Here is a 17,631-nt window from a genome sequence, read left to right on the forward strand (position 1 = left end):
CAGTGACACAGCAGGAGGCGGAGGAGGAGGAGGAGGCGGTGTGCCACACCGGATCCTTCATGAGGGAAGAGGCCAGGGACAGCCAGCCAGCCCCGGCTTCTCTTCTCTTCACTTATATTATTCTCTATTGCAAGCCAGGGAGCCCGAGCAAGGGGCTGCGTTAGTGTTCGTAGGATGTCCCGTCATGAAGGTGAGAACACACTTCGAGTCAGTGTTTGAGATAGAAAACGTTGGCTGAGCACCGCTAGCCGACAATTTCTTGTTTTGCAGCTCATCCTAGCTAGCGTTGGCTAGTGTTAGCAGCAAGGTTGCAGTGTAATTTCGTTGGGGACGCATTATGGCGGCCACAAAATGTGAGTGTAAGTTAATCCAAACGGTCCTTGCAGTCGACGTCATGTTTTTAACAGTGTACAACAGCTAGTAGGCAGCTGTTAGTTTCACCAAAACAACGCTGACAAATAAGCGGAAGGAGATAGTTAATGCTAGCTAAGTGGGGCTATTATCGCAGCTAGCCGACAAGCTAACTGGCACTAGGTTATGTAGGTTAACGAGCTGGGTAGAAAAGGGGGAGTGCCGAGAATAGGAAACAGTGGAGAGCAGCGAGTCGCAGCTGGCGGTGTGCGGTTGAGGCTTGTCACATCGTTAAGCTAGTTTCAGCCTCCTTCCTGGTGAAAGTTGGCCTCTAACGCTAGATTGCAGCTTCGCAAGCTAACATTTAGCAAACCAACACTCACCTCGTCCTTGTGGCCAACCTTGTTAGGCTTGAAGTTCGCAGTTAGTGTCAAGTTGATGTCAGCTTACATTACGAATATTTGTTTCGGCTCACCGACCACCAAAAAGTAGAGTTAGGTAAAGTCAGTCACAGCTGACTAGCTTGGCAGCTAAGCTAGCTAACGGCAGCTGGTTTATTCGTTAAGTGGTTCATGTTGGCCAGTAACGAAGGTTAGTCAGGCCTGAGCGGCCTTTATTTTCCATGCCTGTGTTGTTGTCAACTTTACTGCCAGCAGTCATCAAGTTACTCAGCTCTGAGGTTTAACATGAAGTTATCGTTGTGACTGTCACTGACGTTGCTGCTGCAGCTACTCGTCAGGATCAGGTTGACTCTGAGGTTTTACAGCTTGATAGCTATGAATGGAGATAAGAGGGAGTTTAGACAGCCTGGTGTCATGCAAGACACCGACACTGCACGACTGTCCTGGTCAATCAAGGATTGCCTGGACCTGACTTGACGTTTACCGCATGTGAGACAGACGTTGAAGCTTTTTAAATATGTCGTCAGTGGGGATATTGTGATGAGGATTTATAGATGAGGCAGGTGTTATGAGAGAAGCTAGTTTTCTCTAGAAAAAAAAGTAATATATAATTCAGTGTCCTTACCATGAATAGAAGCCATGTGACATGTTTAATGTTTAAATCTAGATGGACTGTGTCAGAAGAAGCGATGATTCTTCAGATTGGTTATTTTTAGGCTGCACTGTTTCATTTGAATGCATTTTTCATAACCAAGCAACAAAAGGGACAATATCACCAACACAAGAACAAACACAAATCCAATCTCGCCCACCCAAGTCCTACCACTATACAACCAGAGCAAATGCAAATAAACAACTGAAGCAACAAAATGCAAAATCCTTGATAAACTGCAATGAAATAAACACGATGCATCATTCGTTAGCCTCATATCCGGATGTCAAACCAGATGCCATTTCATCCTGTGATAATGTCACTTTTAAAACCATTTATCTTCTTAATATCTTAGCTGTATATTTGCAAACAGGCAGTCACCTTCCTGTTCAAGTTGTTCTGCGCAATTCTCAGTCAGATATGGTTCAATGTGTGATGTATTTAACTTGTATTCTTTATAAATGTGAATCTAGATCATCATCTTCTGGTTCAGGGAATCCAAGTCTTAACATCCTGTTTAATGCGCAATAAGAACACAGAGGACGTAATAAATTGTTACCAGTTTTTTGTTTTCATCATCTAGATGTTTTTCTTCAAAGTTAACCTTGAGTAGTGACACGTCAAATTTTAAAATAGGCTGCACTCCACTTGTCAAAAAAATATGCTGTGTTGATGAGCCCAATTAAGATGACATAAATATTCAACATTTGACCTCTCTTTTTGTCCTTTCTCTTGTCGTTCCTCCCTCAGGTGTGAGCTGTGATGCATGTTTAAAAGGCAACTTCAGAGGTCGACGATACAAATGTTTAATTTGCTACGACTACGATCTGTGCGCATCGTGCTATGAGAGCGGTGCAACCACAACCAGACACACCACAGAGCATCCCATGCAGTGTATATTAACCCGAGTCGACTTTGGTGAGTACATTCGATATTCCCTACAGGCTAATTACAGCTGAGTGCCTATCCAGGTTGTAAGAAATATGAAAAGTGTGAATTTGTCTTATGTTTGCACATTACATGAGGTTATGAGCCACCTGTGATTTAGCATTTTCATACGGTGTTTGTTGTTGAGGTTAAAGACGTTTGGTAACACTTCATTGTGATATACAGATGTTGACTCCACTAACAGGCAGGCAAGAAAACACAGATGTCTGAATGTGGCTGCATTTCTACAGTTTGAGCTATCCCCTAAACCAGACAGACATCATCCCATAAACTGATTTCTCACTGTGGTTTTATCACCTGAAACTGCAGTTCTGAGTCAGACGTTATTGTTGGCAGCAAGACGGGTATCACCACTGAACTATCAAAGAAAAGTTTGACTTTATCTGCATGCCAGTGTTCATGTGGTGTGATGGGTGATAGTCCAGCTGCAGGCATGTTGGCAGTATGTGCCAAAACAAAGAGGATGAATAGCGTCGTAAATAAATGTCATTAGTCATTTTTCAGACTAGATTTTCAAACTTGTTGCAGTGACTTTATGTTTTAAAAGGTAAACATAGTTGCATAGATCCCAGTCACAGATTTACTAAACAGCAAGTCTAAAACCGGAGCTTTAAAGTCCATCAAGAACCTGCATTTCTCGGTATGTCATAATAAGGATAAACCACTAATACTGGCAGTCTTAGTAAACCTCCCTCCACTGGCTTAAATAAGCCTGCACAAGTTGAACTGTTACAGTGTGTGTTATCTTTCACTGGCCTTTGCTTTTGCTTTCAGACAGGGAGGCTGCTCCCAAATGACTTAGCTGTGATTGATTTGACCCAGACAGCGTGAGGAGTTTTTGGGAGTGTCTTATTGGGCTTGTTGGCTTCGTTTTGTCTGAGAAAGTGTTGTGACAGCGATGAGATAGAAATATTCAGATCCTTTAGCATACAGACTTCACGTTAAGCTACTATACATGTTTGGTCAACTTGGCATTTTTGTGGTATCATCTCACATGCTGAACAGCAATAAAATTATAATTTGGACAGAATGCGTGACTCCCTTTGCTTTTGGATGTCTGCTTCAATCATTATTTCATGAATTGGTGCTGTGAAATATGTTTCCACACATTGGAAATGCTGTTTTACAGTCTGTTTAAAAAAAAAAATACAAACTGTCGCAGAAAACATAGAGGAAGGTGTGAACTTGTGAAGAGGTCCTCGATTATGTGTTTGTCTTTGCTTCATATTGTGTTGTTTTTCAGCATAGCTGAAGTCCTTCTTAGACAGACAGCTTGTGTTTTAAGATAGATCTCAGTATTTGCACAAAGAGCTCCATATTGTATAATTTTAAGACCTCAGTGTAAGGGTAGAATTCAACATTTTTTTATTGTTTTGATGGAGAAAAAATAGGAAAAGCTGTAACGAGAGCCGTATGTTGCATTCATGATATTGACTATTATGTCAGCGACAGGTAAGCTTGCTTCTTTTAGGTGATTTCATGTGCAGCAGACAAGGGAATGTTTGTTACAAAGCACTTTTTTTTAAAGCTTCGCCAATCAGTTATCTCATATCAACAATGAGTGTTTGTAATGTGAAAGGGCTCAATCACATTGACAAAACAACAGAGAAGTATTACCTGAATCTACAGTTTCCTCAGCTCTATGGAGTGTTTTTTTGCGTATTCCAACTCAATGTTTTGATGTCTTGGTCTTCAAATATTGATCCAGCCTCACCACTCTCATCAACCTTGTTTCCAGCAGATAAACCCACTATAAGCTACCTGCTCAGCCTCAAAGAGCAGACAGACAAAGTTATGTCCCTCAGGAGCTGTGTAGACCCAAAAAGATCTCGTAGGAAAGTGAAAATTGGAAAACACGACTCAAAATGAATGCCAATGTGTGTCTGGTGGGTGTGTAAACAGGCAGTTAATAATACTAATAATAACGATAGTAATAATAATTTTATTTGTATAGCACACTCAAAACATAGTTAAAAAGTGCTTTACAAAATGTGAAGTTATTGTTTGCTAAAATGTTCGCCTTAACAACTCTGTCATGATATGTCAGTGTTATGTTCACAGCTTGTTCCGCTGCCACCAAATAAAATCACTAAATGTCCACCTTGGTTTCCCTCCAGACCTGTACTACGGTGGAGAAGCCTTTTCGGTGGAGCAGCCCCAGGCCTTCACATGTCCCTACTGTGGCAGGATGGGCTACACAGAGATCTCCCTGCAGGAGCACGTGGCTGCAGAGCACACAGAGACCTCCACAGAAGTGGTATGTTTGTGCTGGAGTTTGACACCTGGCCATCTATGAAAATTTCACATGATGTTTGCAGATATGAAGAGATTTTAACATTAGGCAACATTTCCATTTGGGTTGTTTTTCCTCACATACCTCAGAATTTTTTCTCAATTGCTGGGATCAGACTACATGAATTTTGCCTGATTTTGTCACAGCTGGCAAATTTTCAGAGCCAGGCCCGATTATGAACAATGAACGGGCCTTGTAGTGTGATATAATCAAAGAACAGCAATGTGGCGTCTGAGACGCCTCACGACACCCCAACGAAAAGTCTAGCATGCCAGAATATTTTGTATTTTCCTGCCTGGTTTCACATCTCTAAGGACGTCTTCCTTGATGTTGACCAATAGAATGACTGAGTACTCTCTGGCGCACATATGTAAATACTGACACAGAAAGTCAAAGCTGTTCTCTTGCAGCTATTCGGCCAAGCTGAGCTGCATTTAGTGTCTCAGACAGCAGGGAGAGCAGTGGCTCATTTTCGCCTTCTCCACAGGCTGATTCAGGCGGGAAAACCTGCTGCCAGTCATCAGTGATGGTTATAATTGAGAAACTATAGTTTTTCAGTTATAACTGAAATCAAGAAAACGATCAGCCAGTGGAAGAGGAGGAGATGAGCCACTGATCTCCCTGCTGTATGAGACACTAAATGCAGCTCAGCTCAGCTGGATAGCTGCTGGACAGCTTTGACTTTCTGTGTCGGTGTTTACATATGTGCAGAGAGACCTTCAATTATAGAGAGTAGGAAACCACCTGATATTAAAACATATCTTTGTATCTTCATTTACCAGAGTATATAATATATGCCATTTTTCCTCCACCAGACCTTCTGTTTACATACAGCAAACCTGGTTGCTTTATGTAATGTTCTTGATGTGTTAACACATTTGTTAGCATTTTGAAGGATAAATAGCTCATACTGTCCTCTTAGTGACACCCAGGAACTGTTGACAGGATCTTTATTTTCTTTTTCATAAGGCAAGACCGCCAGCATCACACATAGTGCTTCTGTAGCCATTATTGAAAGTTTCTTGATCCTCCTCCCCAACAACCTATGAACTTGCGCAAGCTCGTGAACAATGATTGGTCAGCGTCATACTTGTAGTGTTGCCAGTCTCCCGACCAAGACATGGCAAGAATTTATGGCACTATGAATGCCTAATCTCTGACATGGTGACCATTGTGAAAGACAAAAATATCGTGTAGTCTAATCCTGGCATTATTGAATCAGTGTCTGAGAATGTCCCAGAGGTTGGAGGATACTGTAGGTTTTGAATGTATGGTGTTGTATGTTTACCACCTATATTTGTTGTGCCTCACAATGTTAACAGTCCAACCTAGTTCTCGATGTCAGCCTCTGACTCTGCAAGAAAAACTGAAATACCAGTGATGTCAGGTCGTCTGTGCAGCTCTATTTATAGACATTCACTGTTTCTCTTTTGACAGCAAGTAAGAAAACATTGTTTTGAACTGAGAAGTTCTTACCATAACAATGTAGCCCGATTACTGCACACTTTATATTACTGCTGTGCTGACCTTTTTTCTAGATTTAATGGGTTTTGAGTTACAGTGAACACGTCATGCCTGTTGAAACGATGTATTCAAAATGATTTCCGTGCTTAGAAATGATTGTAATATTGCCTTTTTTTTTAAGGCGTAGCACTTAACCACAGTGTGACTAATAGCTCTAGTATTTCTTATCTAGTACGTTTTAAGAAGACCAAGACTGTGTATGTTGCTAAAATATTTCAGAATTAACTACTACCAGTCAAATGCTTTCATGCCCACTTCTGTGATGTTTGACTGACTGATTGTCCATCATATCTTACATCTCATATACTTAACTAGAATTACACTGAAAACATAGAATAATTACCAGATAAAAGTTACATTTCAGCTTCACCTTTCTGTCTGTCCATATGCACGCATGCATGCATCGCCCACACTTTCACACTTTCTGTTTTTACTCTCTTCTCTCGTTCTCCCCACGTCTCTGTTTTCAGCAAGTTTGTTTAAATAATGTTTTAAACGTAGATATTCACTTCATTTCCATTCCTGGTTACAACGCCAGTTTCCCAAAGCTGAGCAGTCTCCAACCAGTGTCTACTGTTGGTTTAGAGGTCAGGTGAAGCACATTGACCTGTTCAGATAGACCTCCGACATGGGTTTGACCTGCGTTGCTGTGTCGGTCTGAATGGTAGAGCTGCCACAGTATTGATTTTTTTTTTTTAACCACCATTTAAAAAATAAATAAATAAATAAAATAAAACTCAGCTGTTATAAAATATGAAATAATTGGTTCCTGAATACCATATTGGCCTGAATATAAGGCAACCCTGATTTTAAGATGACCGCCTCTTTTCTAACATCTATTTTGGAAAAATACTTACATCATAGTATAGTTACATACTCACTCATCCTACCAGGCTCTCGGAAGAGGTCAAAAATTACTCTCTTCGGCCGTTAGTATTAATACAACCGCCTGTTTGTCTTTTTGAGCTCCTTATCATCGGTGACAGTGGTATTTGGCACCTTGACATATTCCGTCTCTGCAGTAGAGACACCGGATGACGCTTTGGACTCATTTTCACTCGTCATAAATTTATTTCCACCGTGGCAGAAAAACATGTTACACGAGCCTTCAGGTTAAAGTGGACTAATAAAACACTTTTAGTGCTGACTGACTCTAACACACTCACTATAAACAGACTCTTAAGACACTCACTAGCCTAGCAACATTAATGCTACAAACAACCCGTAATGCAACACTTTGTGTAGGAGTCGGTTTTTCACCGCTACTTTATCCATTCAAAAAGAAGATCTGATATTGTGCTAATTGTGACAATTGTGACAATTGTAATTGTGATAATTGTCTAGACCCTGAACATAAGACAACCCCCTTTTTCAGACGTATTTCCAGGGGAAAAAAATGTCCATTTGGACCAATACGGTAAACTTTCAAATGCATTTATTCATGTAGTAGTCTATTATTTATAGCCTTTATAAAGAATACACTAAATGTCTGTTTATTCCAGTGTTTTGTCATTAAGAGGCCAACTTTGCAGCAGGAATATTCGTCGGCATTCGGCAGGCACGTCATTCTTTTTATGTAAAGCCTGAGAGAATAACTAATGTCCCGAATCACGTGATTCGCTCACTCAGCAGTGATCAGTTTGATTCTGCGGTGGGTATGACGTGATTACTTTACCACGGTAACCGCAGCAGCTCTACTGAACAGGATGTTGGCGACTGTCAGGGAAGCTAATTAATGATGCAAGTTGGTGAGTGAATAACCACAGTTAGCAGCTACAGTTGGGACAGACAGCAGGCGAGGGAATATCATAATGTGTTCACGATCACAAACGGTTGTGTCACGTTCTACCAGCCTTCAGGGTACGACACTCACTGTCCTTTGTATGAAAAAGGGATGTTTGACAGATACTTGACTTACCTGTTTTGACTAAGTGAACACTGGAAGTCATCCAAACTCATTTTCATTTACAGGCTTTTACCTAACAAATCCACACAACTCTTTTCATAGTGTCACAATGGTTATTTGTCCCGAGTTTGACCGCACAACAGCCCGGCACATCAGTGTGATGCTGTTTGGCAGATGACTGTCAAATTTTTAATGGGGGAGCTTCCCACCAGCAAATTAACTGACCAAACTGTCAAAAAGTTAAAATCAGTCTGAGCCTTCAGTTGCGTTTAATCTCAGCAGTGCCGTAGCTCTACACACATCACATCCTCTTCTCTCTTCATGTTTGAATACAGCATTTGTACAGTAGATATTTACTAATCTCAGTGTTTGTTGAAAAGCATCCAGCACCAACTGGTGAATGTTGAATGTTCAGTGAAGTGTGCTGATATCGATGCTCACGCTCTCTCTTCCTGTCCTCTAGATTTGCCCCATATGTGCAGCGCTGCCAGGTGGAGACCCGAATCATGTGACGGATGACTTTGCTGCTCATCTCACACTTGAACACAGAGCACCCAGAGACTTGATATCCTTTGCAAAAATAAGTCCCACCTCCACAAATACCACTGTTAACCTCTGCAACACATTAACTGCCAGCTAACAGTACAAGCAAAAACAACTTGAATTTGTGGTTTGTCATCTGAAGCATTTATCTGAAGGTTTCTGTGTGGAGACTATTTAGATATTCATTCTTACGCTTCTTGAGAGATGTGGTTCATGTCTCACCCAAAGGAACCCCGGTGCGGTTTGTGTCATCCAGATTGTGTTGTCATTTCAAAGATTAGCGCACCAAGCCGGCTTCTGTTCACTGAATCTGACATTTGTTGACATTTTGCTAATAACATTAAAGCCTCTGGTGGTAGTTTTCCAAATCACAATAGTGGGTAGAGAATCTCTTCAGTAATGATTTCTTTGTCATTGTGCAGATTAAAAAAAAAAAAAGAGGTGTCTCAGGTGAGAGGGTTCATTCAGATTGATTAGTCAGTTGCATACTGTTTGCCAGAAGGCTAAGAGTCTTCATCTCGGTGTTTTTATTCAGACTTGCTTCAGCTTTGGTTTAATTTCTCCTCCATAAATCTCTGTCTCTCTTCGGAGTGGCCCTCAAAAAAGAGAGCGATGAGGGTGCAATAAGTACATCATGAAATATGTTGTTTAGTGTTGCTAAGTAACAGATGAAATGCAGTGTGTATTACTGCCCTCCATTTGTATGTTTTTTGTTTTTTAAGCTATAAGTAAGGCTTTAAAAGTATCCAGTGGAGGTTTTGATGACAAGTGACACTGCAGTTTTGATGGTTTGTAGGGATGGAACAACCCAATACACTGAATCGATATTGATGCCTTTTCTGACCTAATGAAGCGTATTGGTTATGGCTCATGATGTGACTGATCCACATTAAATACAGTTGATTTGTCAATTTCATCATAAAACTTTTTTTTTTTGCTATCAGTTATAGTCATTCAGTCACAGCCATGATTCAGTTTTTAGTGCCGCTGTAATCCCTCACCTCATGTTATCGTACATAAAATAGATTCCACTGAGTTTCAAGCAGGGAAGTATACAGATTTTAGATTTAGGAAAAAAGAGAGCACTAGTATGAGATTGGTTTTGATTGACAGATACCCAGAGGTGAGAAATAGGTATGTTTAAGAGAAGACGTTAGGTCAGGGCATCCCTGATGGTTTGCATTGTTTGTATGATGTGTTCTACTTTCTCTCTACGAGCGCTGTGCAGCCAAAAAAATGGATGTGAGCGTTTAAGAAAGAAACGCATTAACCTGTGATTTAATTTGAAAGCTGTTGGGGATGAACTCGGTCAACTAAATCTCTGGACAGTTTTCTGAAAAATAGTCCTATCTTATATGTTACTAAATTATGGAATCTATTTAGAACGTAAGGCTCTTCTAAGTGACATTAAGTGTATTAGTAAATTTAATTATATTCTAAAAACGCATACTCATTTCTTTGAGGTTGAAAATGCAGTTCAGAGGGAATTAAGCTGAATTAACCACATACAGGTATACATGTGAGTTGTTCAGAATAGCTAGGGAGCAGCATATGAGAGTTGAAATATCATGTCTGAATGAGCAAAACTATTTCTACTGAGTTCAGCTCACTGAGGACTGACGACAGCAGTCTGACAGTCGGTTTATAGAGCACTTTGAATTAAGTGCTGTGGAGGAAACAAAAGATGCAGAAGTGCATTACAAGCTCCACGAAATACAGGTATAGCTATTTGTTTGTGGATGTTGCCGGTGTGGTGTGTTGTGCAAGTGTTCATGTGAGATGAGGGTACCATGCAAATATATCAGCCGATTGCAGCAGGTACCAAAGACCTGTGTGTAGTGAGCATTTAAAGGAGTGGCAGTACTGAAACTACAAGTTGATTTAATACATTAATACTTCAACACAGAAGAAATAATTTATGTCATTCATAAAGCAAAATGCAAAACATTTGCTGGTTCCAGCTTCTCAAATATGTTTCCACTTTTCTCTGTTATATCTTTTAGTGTATTTGAGCGTTTTGGACGCTCAAAATAAGCAAATTAAAGATAATCAGCTTGAGTTCTGGGAACTAATGGTCTATAGCTTGAAAGTGCAATCAAAAAAGATGATCTTAATAATAACAAATAATCATTAAATGTAGCTCTATCATGCTTCTTGATGTGTTTCTTAACGACAAGCTTCACGATGAGTCCAGTGGCGTGCGGCATGTGAGGAGGATGTTTCACCCTGGGCGCGGGCTAGGGGGTCCAAGAGCCCGCAGGTCTAACATGCACTTCACCAGCAGCACCACAGGGGGGCTCTCCACCAGTCAGAGCTCCTCACAGAGCTCCAACTACAGCAGAGAGGCCATGGACCCCATAGCAGGTCAGTCACACACACACACACACACACACACATAGAGATGTGAGGTTACAGGATAAACCTATTCAGAAAATACTGACTTTCTCTGAAGAGAAGAAGCTGTGGAGCCTGATGCAGGTCACAGAGAATTTTTTTTATTTTTTTTATTGGTGCAGTCAGGCAGAAAAGTTACTTTCTTGTTATTGTAATAATTAGGATCACCCAGCTGCAACTGCAGGAGGTCTGACACACAAAACACTGGTGCACAGTACTCACTCAGGCACGTGGCAACTTATCAATAGACACTTAAACCTGTTGTCTTAATCATTTCTCACACATACAGATAGATTTCCTGTAAGCACATAGATACTATAGATACTGTGTGTTTTGTTTCAGTCTGCACTTCAAGGCAGTTTGGATATTAAAGTAATGTGTGGGCAGAGTTGTTGCTGTGGCAATTCCATGTTTATCCTGTTCCCAATTTTAATCCGGTTCAATGCTTGGTATTCGCCATGTCAGCTCCAGCTGTGCCATAATGAGGGTCCCTGTTCAGTGTGCCTCATAAACAGGACACCAGCCAGTGCTCCCTCCCCTTTAATGACCTGCTGTACCTGCTGGGCCGTTGATCCGACTGGTCGAGTTTTAGCCTGAAACACTCACTGCCGAGGCTCTGTTTTACTCTGTGTGTGTGTGTGTGTGTGTGTGTGTGTGTGTGTGTGTGTGTGTGTCTTTTGAGTTATAGTGCTGTACTTTTTATTAAGCTCATGAATGGTAGTTACAGGAGTTGATCAGACACTAATCTTTTATGTACATATTACCACTTTAAACTTATATTATTAAAAAAAAAAAATTAAAACAGTAGTACTATTTCCTTACTGCCATGATCTACTGGAAGATGGTGTTTTTATGAGACTACTGTCAGGAAATTGGTGCACCGGCACTGATTGATCTTTTATACAAACCACCGTTAACGGTTGGAGTAAAACTGATGCAGGTTCAGCGTAGTAGAGGATTGAACTATAAAAACCCTCCAATCTCTCCCTCACAAGTTCTGACATCACATCCTTGTCGTCTCCACCGTTTTCCTCTAGAACTTTTGTCCCAGTTGTCGGGGGTGCGGCGTTCAGCGGGCGGCCAGCTCAGCTCCGGCCCCTCGGCTTCCCAGCTCCAGCAGCTCCAGATGCAGCTCCAGTTGGAGCGCCAGCAGGCACAGGCGGCGCGACAGCAGCTTGAGACGGCCCGAAACGCTACCCGGGGCGGCGGCCGTGCCAATGCAATCCTCAATACCAATTCAGCTGCCACAAACCCCAACCCCAGCGCCAACCACAATACCAACCCCAGTCCCAACCCGGGTCCACCTGAGGCCAACACACAGCATACTGCACATAGCTCCCAGTTTCTACTCAGCAGGTCTGACTGTTGCTCGATTTACTGCATTTCTTTTAAATGTTTTAAAGAAATAGTTCAACATTCTGGGAAATCAACTTATTAACTTTCTTGCTGAGAATTAGATGAGAAGATTAATTCCACCCTCACGTCTTTTGTAAGTTGTTTCTGTCCGAAAGTAAAAGTCACTACGCTTGGCTGAGAAATAGTCTGGCACATAACACCCTGTTTGACAGTTTGATCATTATTGAGTAAACGATACATGCATTTGTTTTGGTCTGAGATGCTGGTGCTCTAGTGGGACATCTAGTGGGGCCGAATGTCGTATATTGCACCTTTTGTAACAGGACAGTGAATAAGCGTATTTCCAAAATGTTGAATTATTGCTATAAGTCTAAGCTGTTCTTCCTAATTTACTCTCCTCTCACCTAATGTTTCATCCATCCGTCTCCTTCTCATTATCAAAATCTACTTGCTCTTCTAAGCTTCGTCTCATCACTGATAAATTGTCCTCCTACAGGCTGAGCGAACCGCGGCTGTCTGAGGCAGAGCGGCAGGTGTGCGAGGCCCAGTGGGCCGACAGGAGCCTGTTCGTGACGGAGCTGCTGCTGTCCACACTGCTGCCAGACGAGGACGCCTCGGCCTCCTCCTCCGAAGACGAGGACGACTGTCACGGCTCGTTGCGGAATTTCGCTGACTTCGAGGCCATGGGCTGTGTTGAGGTCATGACCTTGGACGTGGCACTGGAGAACCTCAATCTCAAGGAGACGACCCCGGCTACCAAGACGACGAAAACGACGACTAAAACGGCACCAACGAAGAAAGAGCCCCCAGCGCCGCCCCTTTGATGACATAGCCACTCCCTCCCCTCAAACCACCATTGTAACTGGCTGACTGCTGTGTCAGTCCAACTGCCAATGGATGACGAAAAAGACTGCAGTTCTTTTTGGCTTTGTTTTATTATTTTTTTTTCTCAGTGATTGTCATTTCAGCTCTGTCGCTCCCCACTCAACCCCATGTTTATTACGTTGTGTACATTGAATAAAAGTAGTGAGACGAGAGAATGTGAAAGCAAGCAAGCGTGGTGGGTGCGTGAGAGAAAGGAAAATAACTATATAAATATATTATAGAAAAATCTATATGAAAGTTGATAATCAATTTCCACATAACCCGTGTTTCCTCTAGCAGATGAGCAAAAAGCGTAGTTAGCTGTTTAAGAGACAAACACGTCACACACTCACCCAAGGGAGAGGCGGCAGACAGAAACCTCTCCGGTAAAAACGCTGCTGTGTATTTATAGTTATTAATTAAAGAAGTGCTTGGATGGTTTACCACAACTTAAGCATGAGCTTAAATCACCATGTGCCCATTTTTAACTGCACAGTCACCTGACGGGGAGGTCTTTCTCTTTTGTTTCGACACTTGAGTAACTGTAAATTAACGGTGCTGATTGCCACATGGGTGGCATTTGTGCACCACACAAACACACACACATACACACACACACACAAACAAACACACACACAAACAGACTGATGGCTGCGTTTGGTTACATTCATGTCCAGTCTCAACCTTCCCCTCCCCCTTGTGTGACACCACCTGTTTTGGGTCATGTGACCTTGCTTTATATCGACTGTGGGCACTTTGGTTTTGAATTGCATATCCAGTGTCCATTTGTGTACACTACAGATGCTCTACATAAAGGCGATACACAACTCGGAGGCAAACGGAGATGAAACTATCTCTTCAGTGTGACCATTTTCAGGCCTTTTATAACATGGAAGAAACACACAACCCTGGTCTCATACGGTTGTTTTTTTTTTTTTTTTCCCCCTTTTCTTTTTCGGAAAGACCAGATGCTACTCTCTCAAGCTTCCCGTGATCTGAAATGAATCCTCTCTCCATTACTCATGAATGCAAAGATTACTCATCATGTGACTTGAAGGAGAGAATCCTGTATGCTCTTTCCATGAAATTTCTCTCGGTCAAAAAAAAAAAAAAAGATCTTTGTATGCCTCCACTGCTACCTGAAGAAATGCAATGTATGTTTTTGGCTCAGCGAACAAGCCAAATTACAGGGTAAACCTTTCAGTTTGGAGGACAATAAAAATGTTTTGGATGGAAATGAACTAACCCAATCCTGCTCTCTGGTTTGTTTTTTCTTTCTCTCAGTTGCTAACTTACTGGCGAGCATGTACAGAGTATGGTTTAAAAAAAATAAACACTTATCTTACAGGTCATTTTCCGTTAGTTTTGTCCTCTCCTGATGCATTTCCTCGCTCACAGCAACGGCGCAAAGTCGGATTAACATGCTGCACTAATTAAAGAACGGGTGAAACTCAAGTGGCAGCAACACAGACATGCATCATTTAAGCTTCATTTGGCCTAAACGTTTTCTTCTGTTCATTGTCAGAAAACACCACAAACCTACAGCCGTGTTTTCCCCCGCCCCCCGCCCCCCGAGCCATTGCAGCTGTGGTTGTTGAGGTTTTACAGACTGTGCACTTTAATTATTGGAAAACACAGTAAATCAAATTCCAAACAAGCACATACTGTAAATTTTTCATCCACCCTTTCTGCCAAGCTGATGGCATAAGGATGGCATGCTCTTTAAAGTGTCCAGCTGCGTTATTTCCCTTACATGACTTCTTCACATACACCAAATTAAATACAGTTAATTTAGTTTGCCACATTTTATTTGGCTGTCATAGGACAGACTGTGAACTGACCATGTAGGGTCAAAGAATCTGAAATATGAAGGAAAAATTCCATAATATTCTTGGAGCAACAACAATTTGGGAACAGTATGTGTATCAAAATAATCCACTTAATAGTTTTTCAGAGCTGTCAACCACATCTCATTCTCATTCTGGCACAAGTAACCGCTGGAGAATGGATCACCACACATTTTTAATTTTCTCTCTATATTACACAGTCTGACCTGAGTGACCCCGCAGACACACAAGTCCCTCTTGTAGATCTTAAAAAGTAAGTGGTGGGATAAATTATTACATATAGATTTATTAATGTGGATGGATTAACAAAAGAGGTCAGTCAAAATATTTTTCATCCAGAAAAGATGTTCCATATTTAGATATTAAAATATGCAGGGATCTCACAAGGTTATCAAAGCTTTCAGACATCTAGATCAATGGATTTTAACTCAGTAGCAGCAGCTAGCTTTTAACAATCTCCACACAGTGGAAAGTTGTTTGAAATGCAGATAAAACTAAACATGTTTTCTACAAGGTGAACATCAGACCTTCCTGATTTTACAATTCCACAAATATAAGTACTTGGACATTTGGATAGATGACAAACTCATGTTTAAAGCTCATATTTTAGTTTTAATTGATAAACTGAGTATGAATTGAGTTTTCTATATGGATATAAGGCCTGTTTTCTTATATTCTGAAGATACAGAGTGGCAGAGGCAATTCTGTCAGTCCTGACTACGGTGACCATTTATCACTGCAGCTAGATTAGTGACAGGACACTACACATCATTGCACTCTTTGTATGTCAGGGTGTCATTGGCTGCTGTTTATTTATAAAGGTCTTATGAATAGGTTACCGGTTTATCTATCCTCATTTCTCACCTGGAGATGTGCCTCAGTTGCAGGTTCCATCAGTAAAAACTGAGCTAATGAGTATTTTCAGAGATCTCGTTAAGGGCATGATTAAAATTAGTTGTGCAGTGTTGCTCTTCAATAATACATAGAGGTATAGTAAGTCTAATAGTAAGTCCCTAAGACAAGGGAACACCATATGTACAGTCTGTTGAAGGATTTACTGTTATAATTCCTGTTGTCCATAATGGCCTGAGGGAACTGTTTTCTAACAACATGACCCCAGAGAAACAGGGGACTAAATCCATGCAGTCCTGCTTCTGTGTAAAAATGCATTTTAAAGTTCAGTGGAAACTAAGCATAAAATTCCCTCTTTGTGTTTCCCCAGAAAGTGTTTCCCTGTGGGGTTGCGGTCGAAATATAGTAACAAAAAGAGGGACTTTGGCACTAAAAAGATCTAAAGATCATCTAAAAAGAGAAGATATCTACTTGGCTTTGAAGGCTGAAACTCCATTTTAGCTTAAAATACACTTTTAAGTACATTTTTGCACATAAGGAGGGCTGAGTACTTTGTCCCCCATCACGTACATTTTGAAGGGATCTTCTAATGTTCAGTATGAACAGGAGGAATGATTATGGCAAGAAAATCGTGTCAATGTTCAATTGGATACCTGACTATGTTTTAGGACAGACTTAAAAAAATGTGAAAATTGTGATCATTTAAGTTGTGTATGACACTCAAAACACAAAGGTTAATATTGTTTTAATGATTACATATTAGAAGTTGCCCTGAATGTTTAATCTACAAGGGAGAGGAGTATCACACGGGGGAAATGTGCTGTATTACTTACAATTAAAGTTTTCAGAAGTCACTATAAACCTCAAGCTTGAGTTAAGTGGACTTGTAGCGTGATCCCTGATTTTAAACAGTTTAGTCTGCTCCCTTATCAGACCTTTAACAGTTTACAGGATCCACACTTTCTCCCAGCTGCCTGTTGTCCATTAAGATGAACACAAGAACCACAAATACAGAAATCACTTCACTGAATCTAATCAACAAATGCCTCTTATAAAGCATGAACTATGTTTCTGTTACTGAAACATTTTTGCAGACCCCTGACTGTGGGAAATCAATGGTTTCCATTTCGTGTTGGTTACTGATTTAACCAACCAGAAATGGAAACCATTATCCCATTGAATGTAAGTGGTGTCACTCGCTGTGTGCCAGCATCAAACCAGCATTTTTCAGCGTTACTGTAGAGACTCCTTAAATTAAACCCAGCACAGACGGCCACAGTGCTGGGAACGTAAAAGCGCAATCTGTGCCAAGTCGCTGAATTATTATCTGAGCTCAAAACCCCAAATAACAGCAGCCTGAAAAGATCAGGCAGATTCATTCAGTCTTTAAAGAGGTCAGTTGCTGCAGGAAACCAAATGTATGTAAACTCTGGGTGGGAAATGAGCAGAGACAAGCGTGACATTAAATGTTTTAGGACACAATAATTTAGTGACAAAGTCTTAACAGGTTACAAAGCACTTTAAGAGTATGTAGATATGTTAAGAGTTGAGATTGTCTAGTTAAAAAAAAAGTCAAATAAAAATAATTACAGCTCCATGAGGGACACCAATATGAAAAATTAGACAGGAAAAAAATGGTTTCTTGAACTGTCTTGAACTCATGTACATCATTTCAGAAATAAAACACACAACTCAGTGAA

General features: G+C 40.9%; 1 protein-coding gene across 1 annotated transcript; it reads left to right on the forward strand.

Moving 5' to 3' along the window:
* The first annotated feature begins 19 nt into the window (after positions 1-19).
* Positions 20-14,482, forward strand: LOC137200317 (E3 ubiquitin-protein ligase KCMF1-like). Its single transcript, XM_067615035.1, has 7 exons — positions 20-190; positions 2,155-2,322; positions 4,470-4,609; positions 8,539-8,640; positions 10,802-10,982; positions 12,050-12,368; positions 12,865-14,482. The coding sequence occupies exons 1-7, from the start codon at positions 175-177 to the stop codon at positions 13,190-13,192; spliced, it is 1,254 nt and encodes a 417-aa protein (XP_067471136.1). The 5' UTR covers positions 20-174; the 3' UTR covers positions 13,193-14,482.
* The last annotated feature ends 3,149 nt before the right edge of the window (positions 14,483-17,631 follow it).

Source organism: Thunnus thynnus, chromosome 2, assembly GCF_963924715.1.
Source record: "Thunnus thynnus chromosome 2, fThuThy2.1, whole genome shotgun sequence".
NCBI classification, from domain to species: Eukaryota; Metazoa; Chordata; class Actinopteri; order Scombriformes; family Scombridae; genus Thunnus; species Thunnus thynnus.

Coding starts and splice junctions, on each gene's coding strand:
- LOC137200317 (XM_067615035.1), top strand. Junction 4,610..8,538: donor CAGAGACCTCCACAGAAGTG/GTATGTTTGTGC, acceptor CCTGTCCTCTAG/ATTTGCCCCATATGTGCAGC. Junction 8,641..10,801: donor ACAGAGCACCCAGAGACTTG/ATATCCTTTGCA, acceptor GACAAGCTTCAC/GATGAGTCCAGTGGCGTGCG.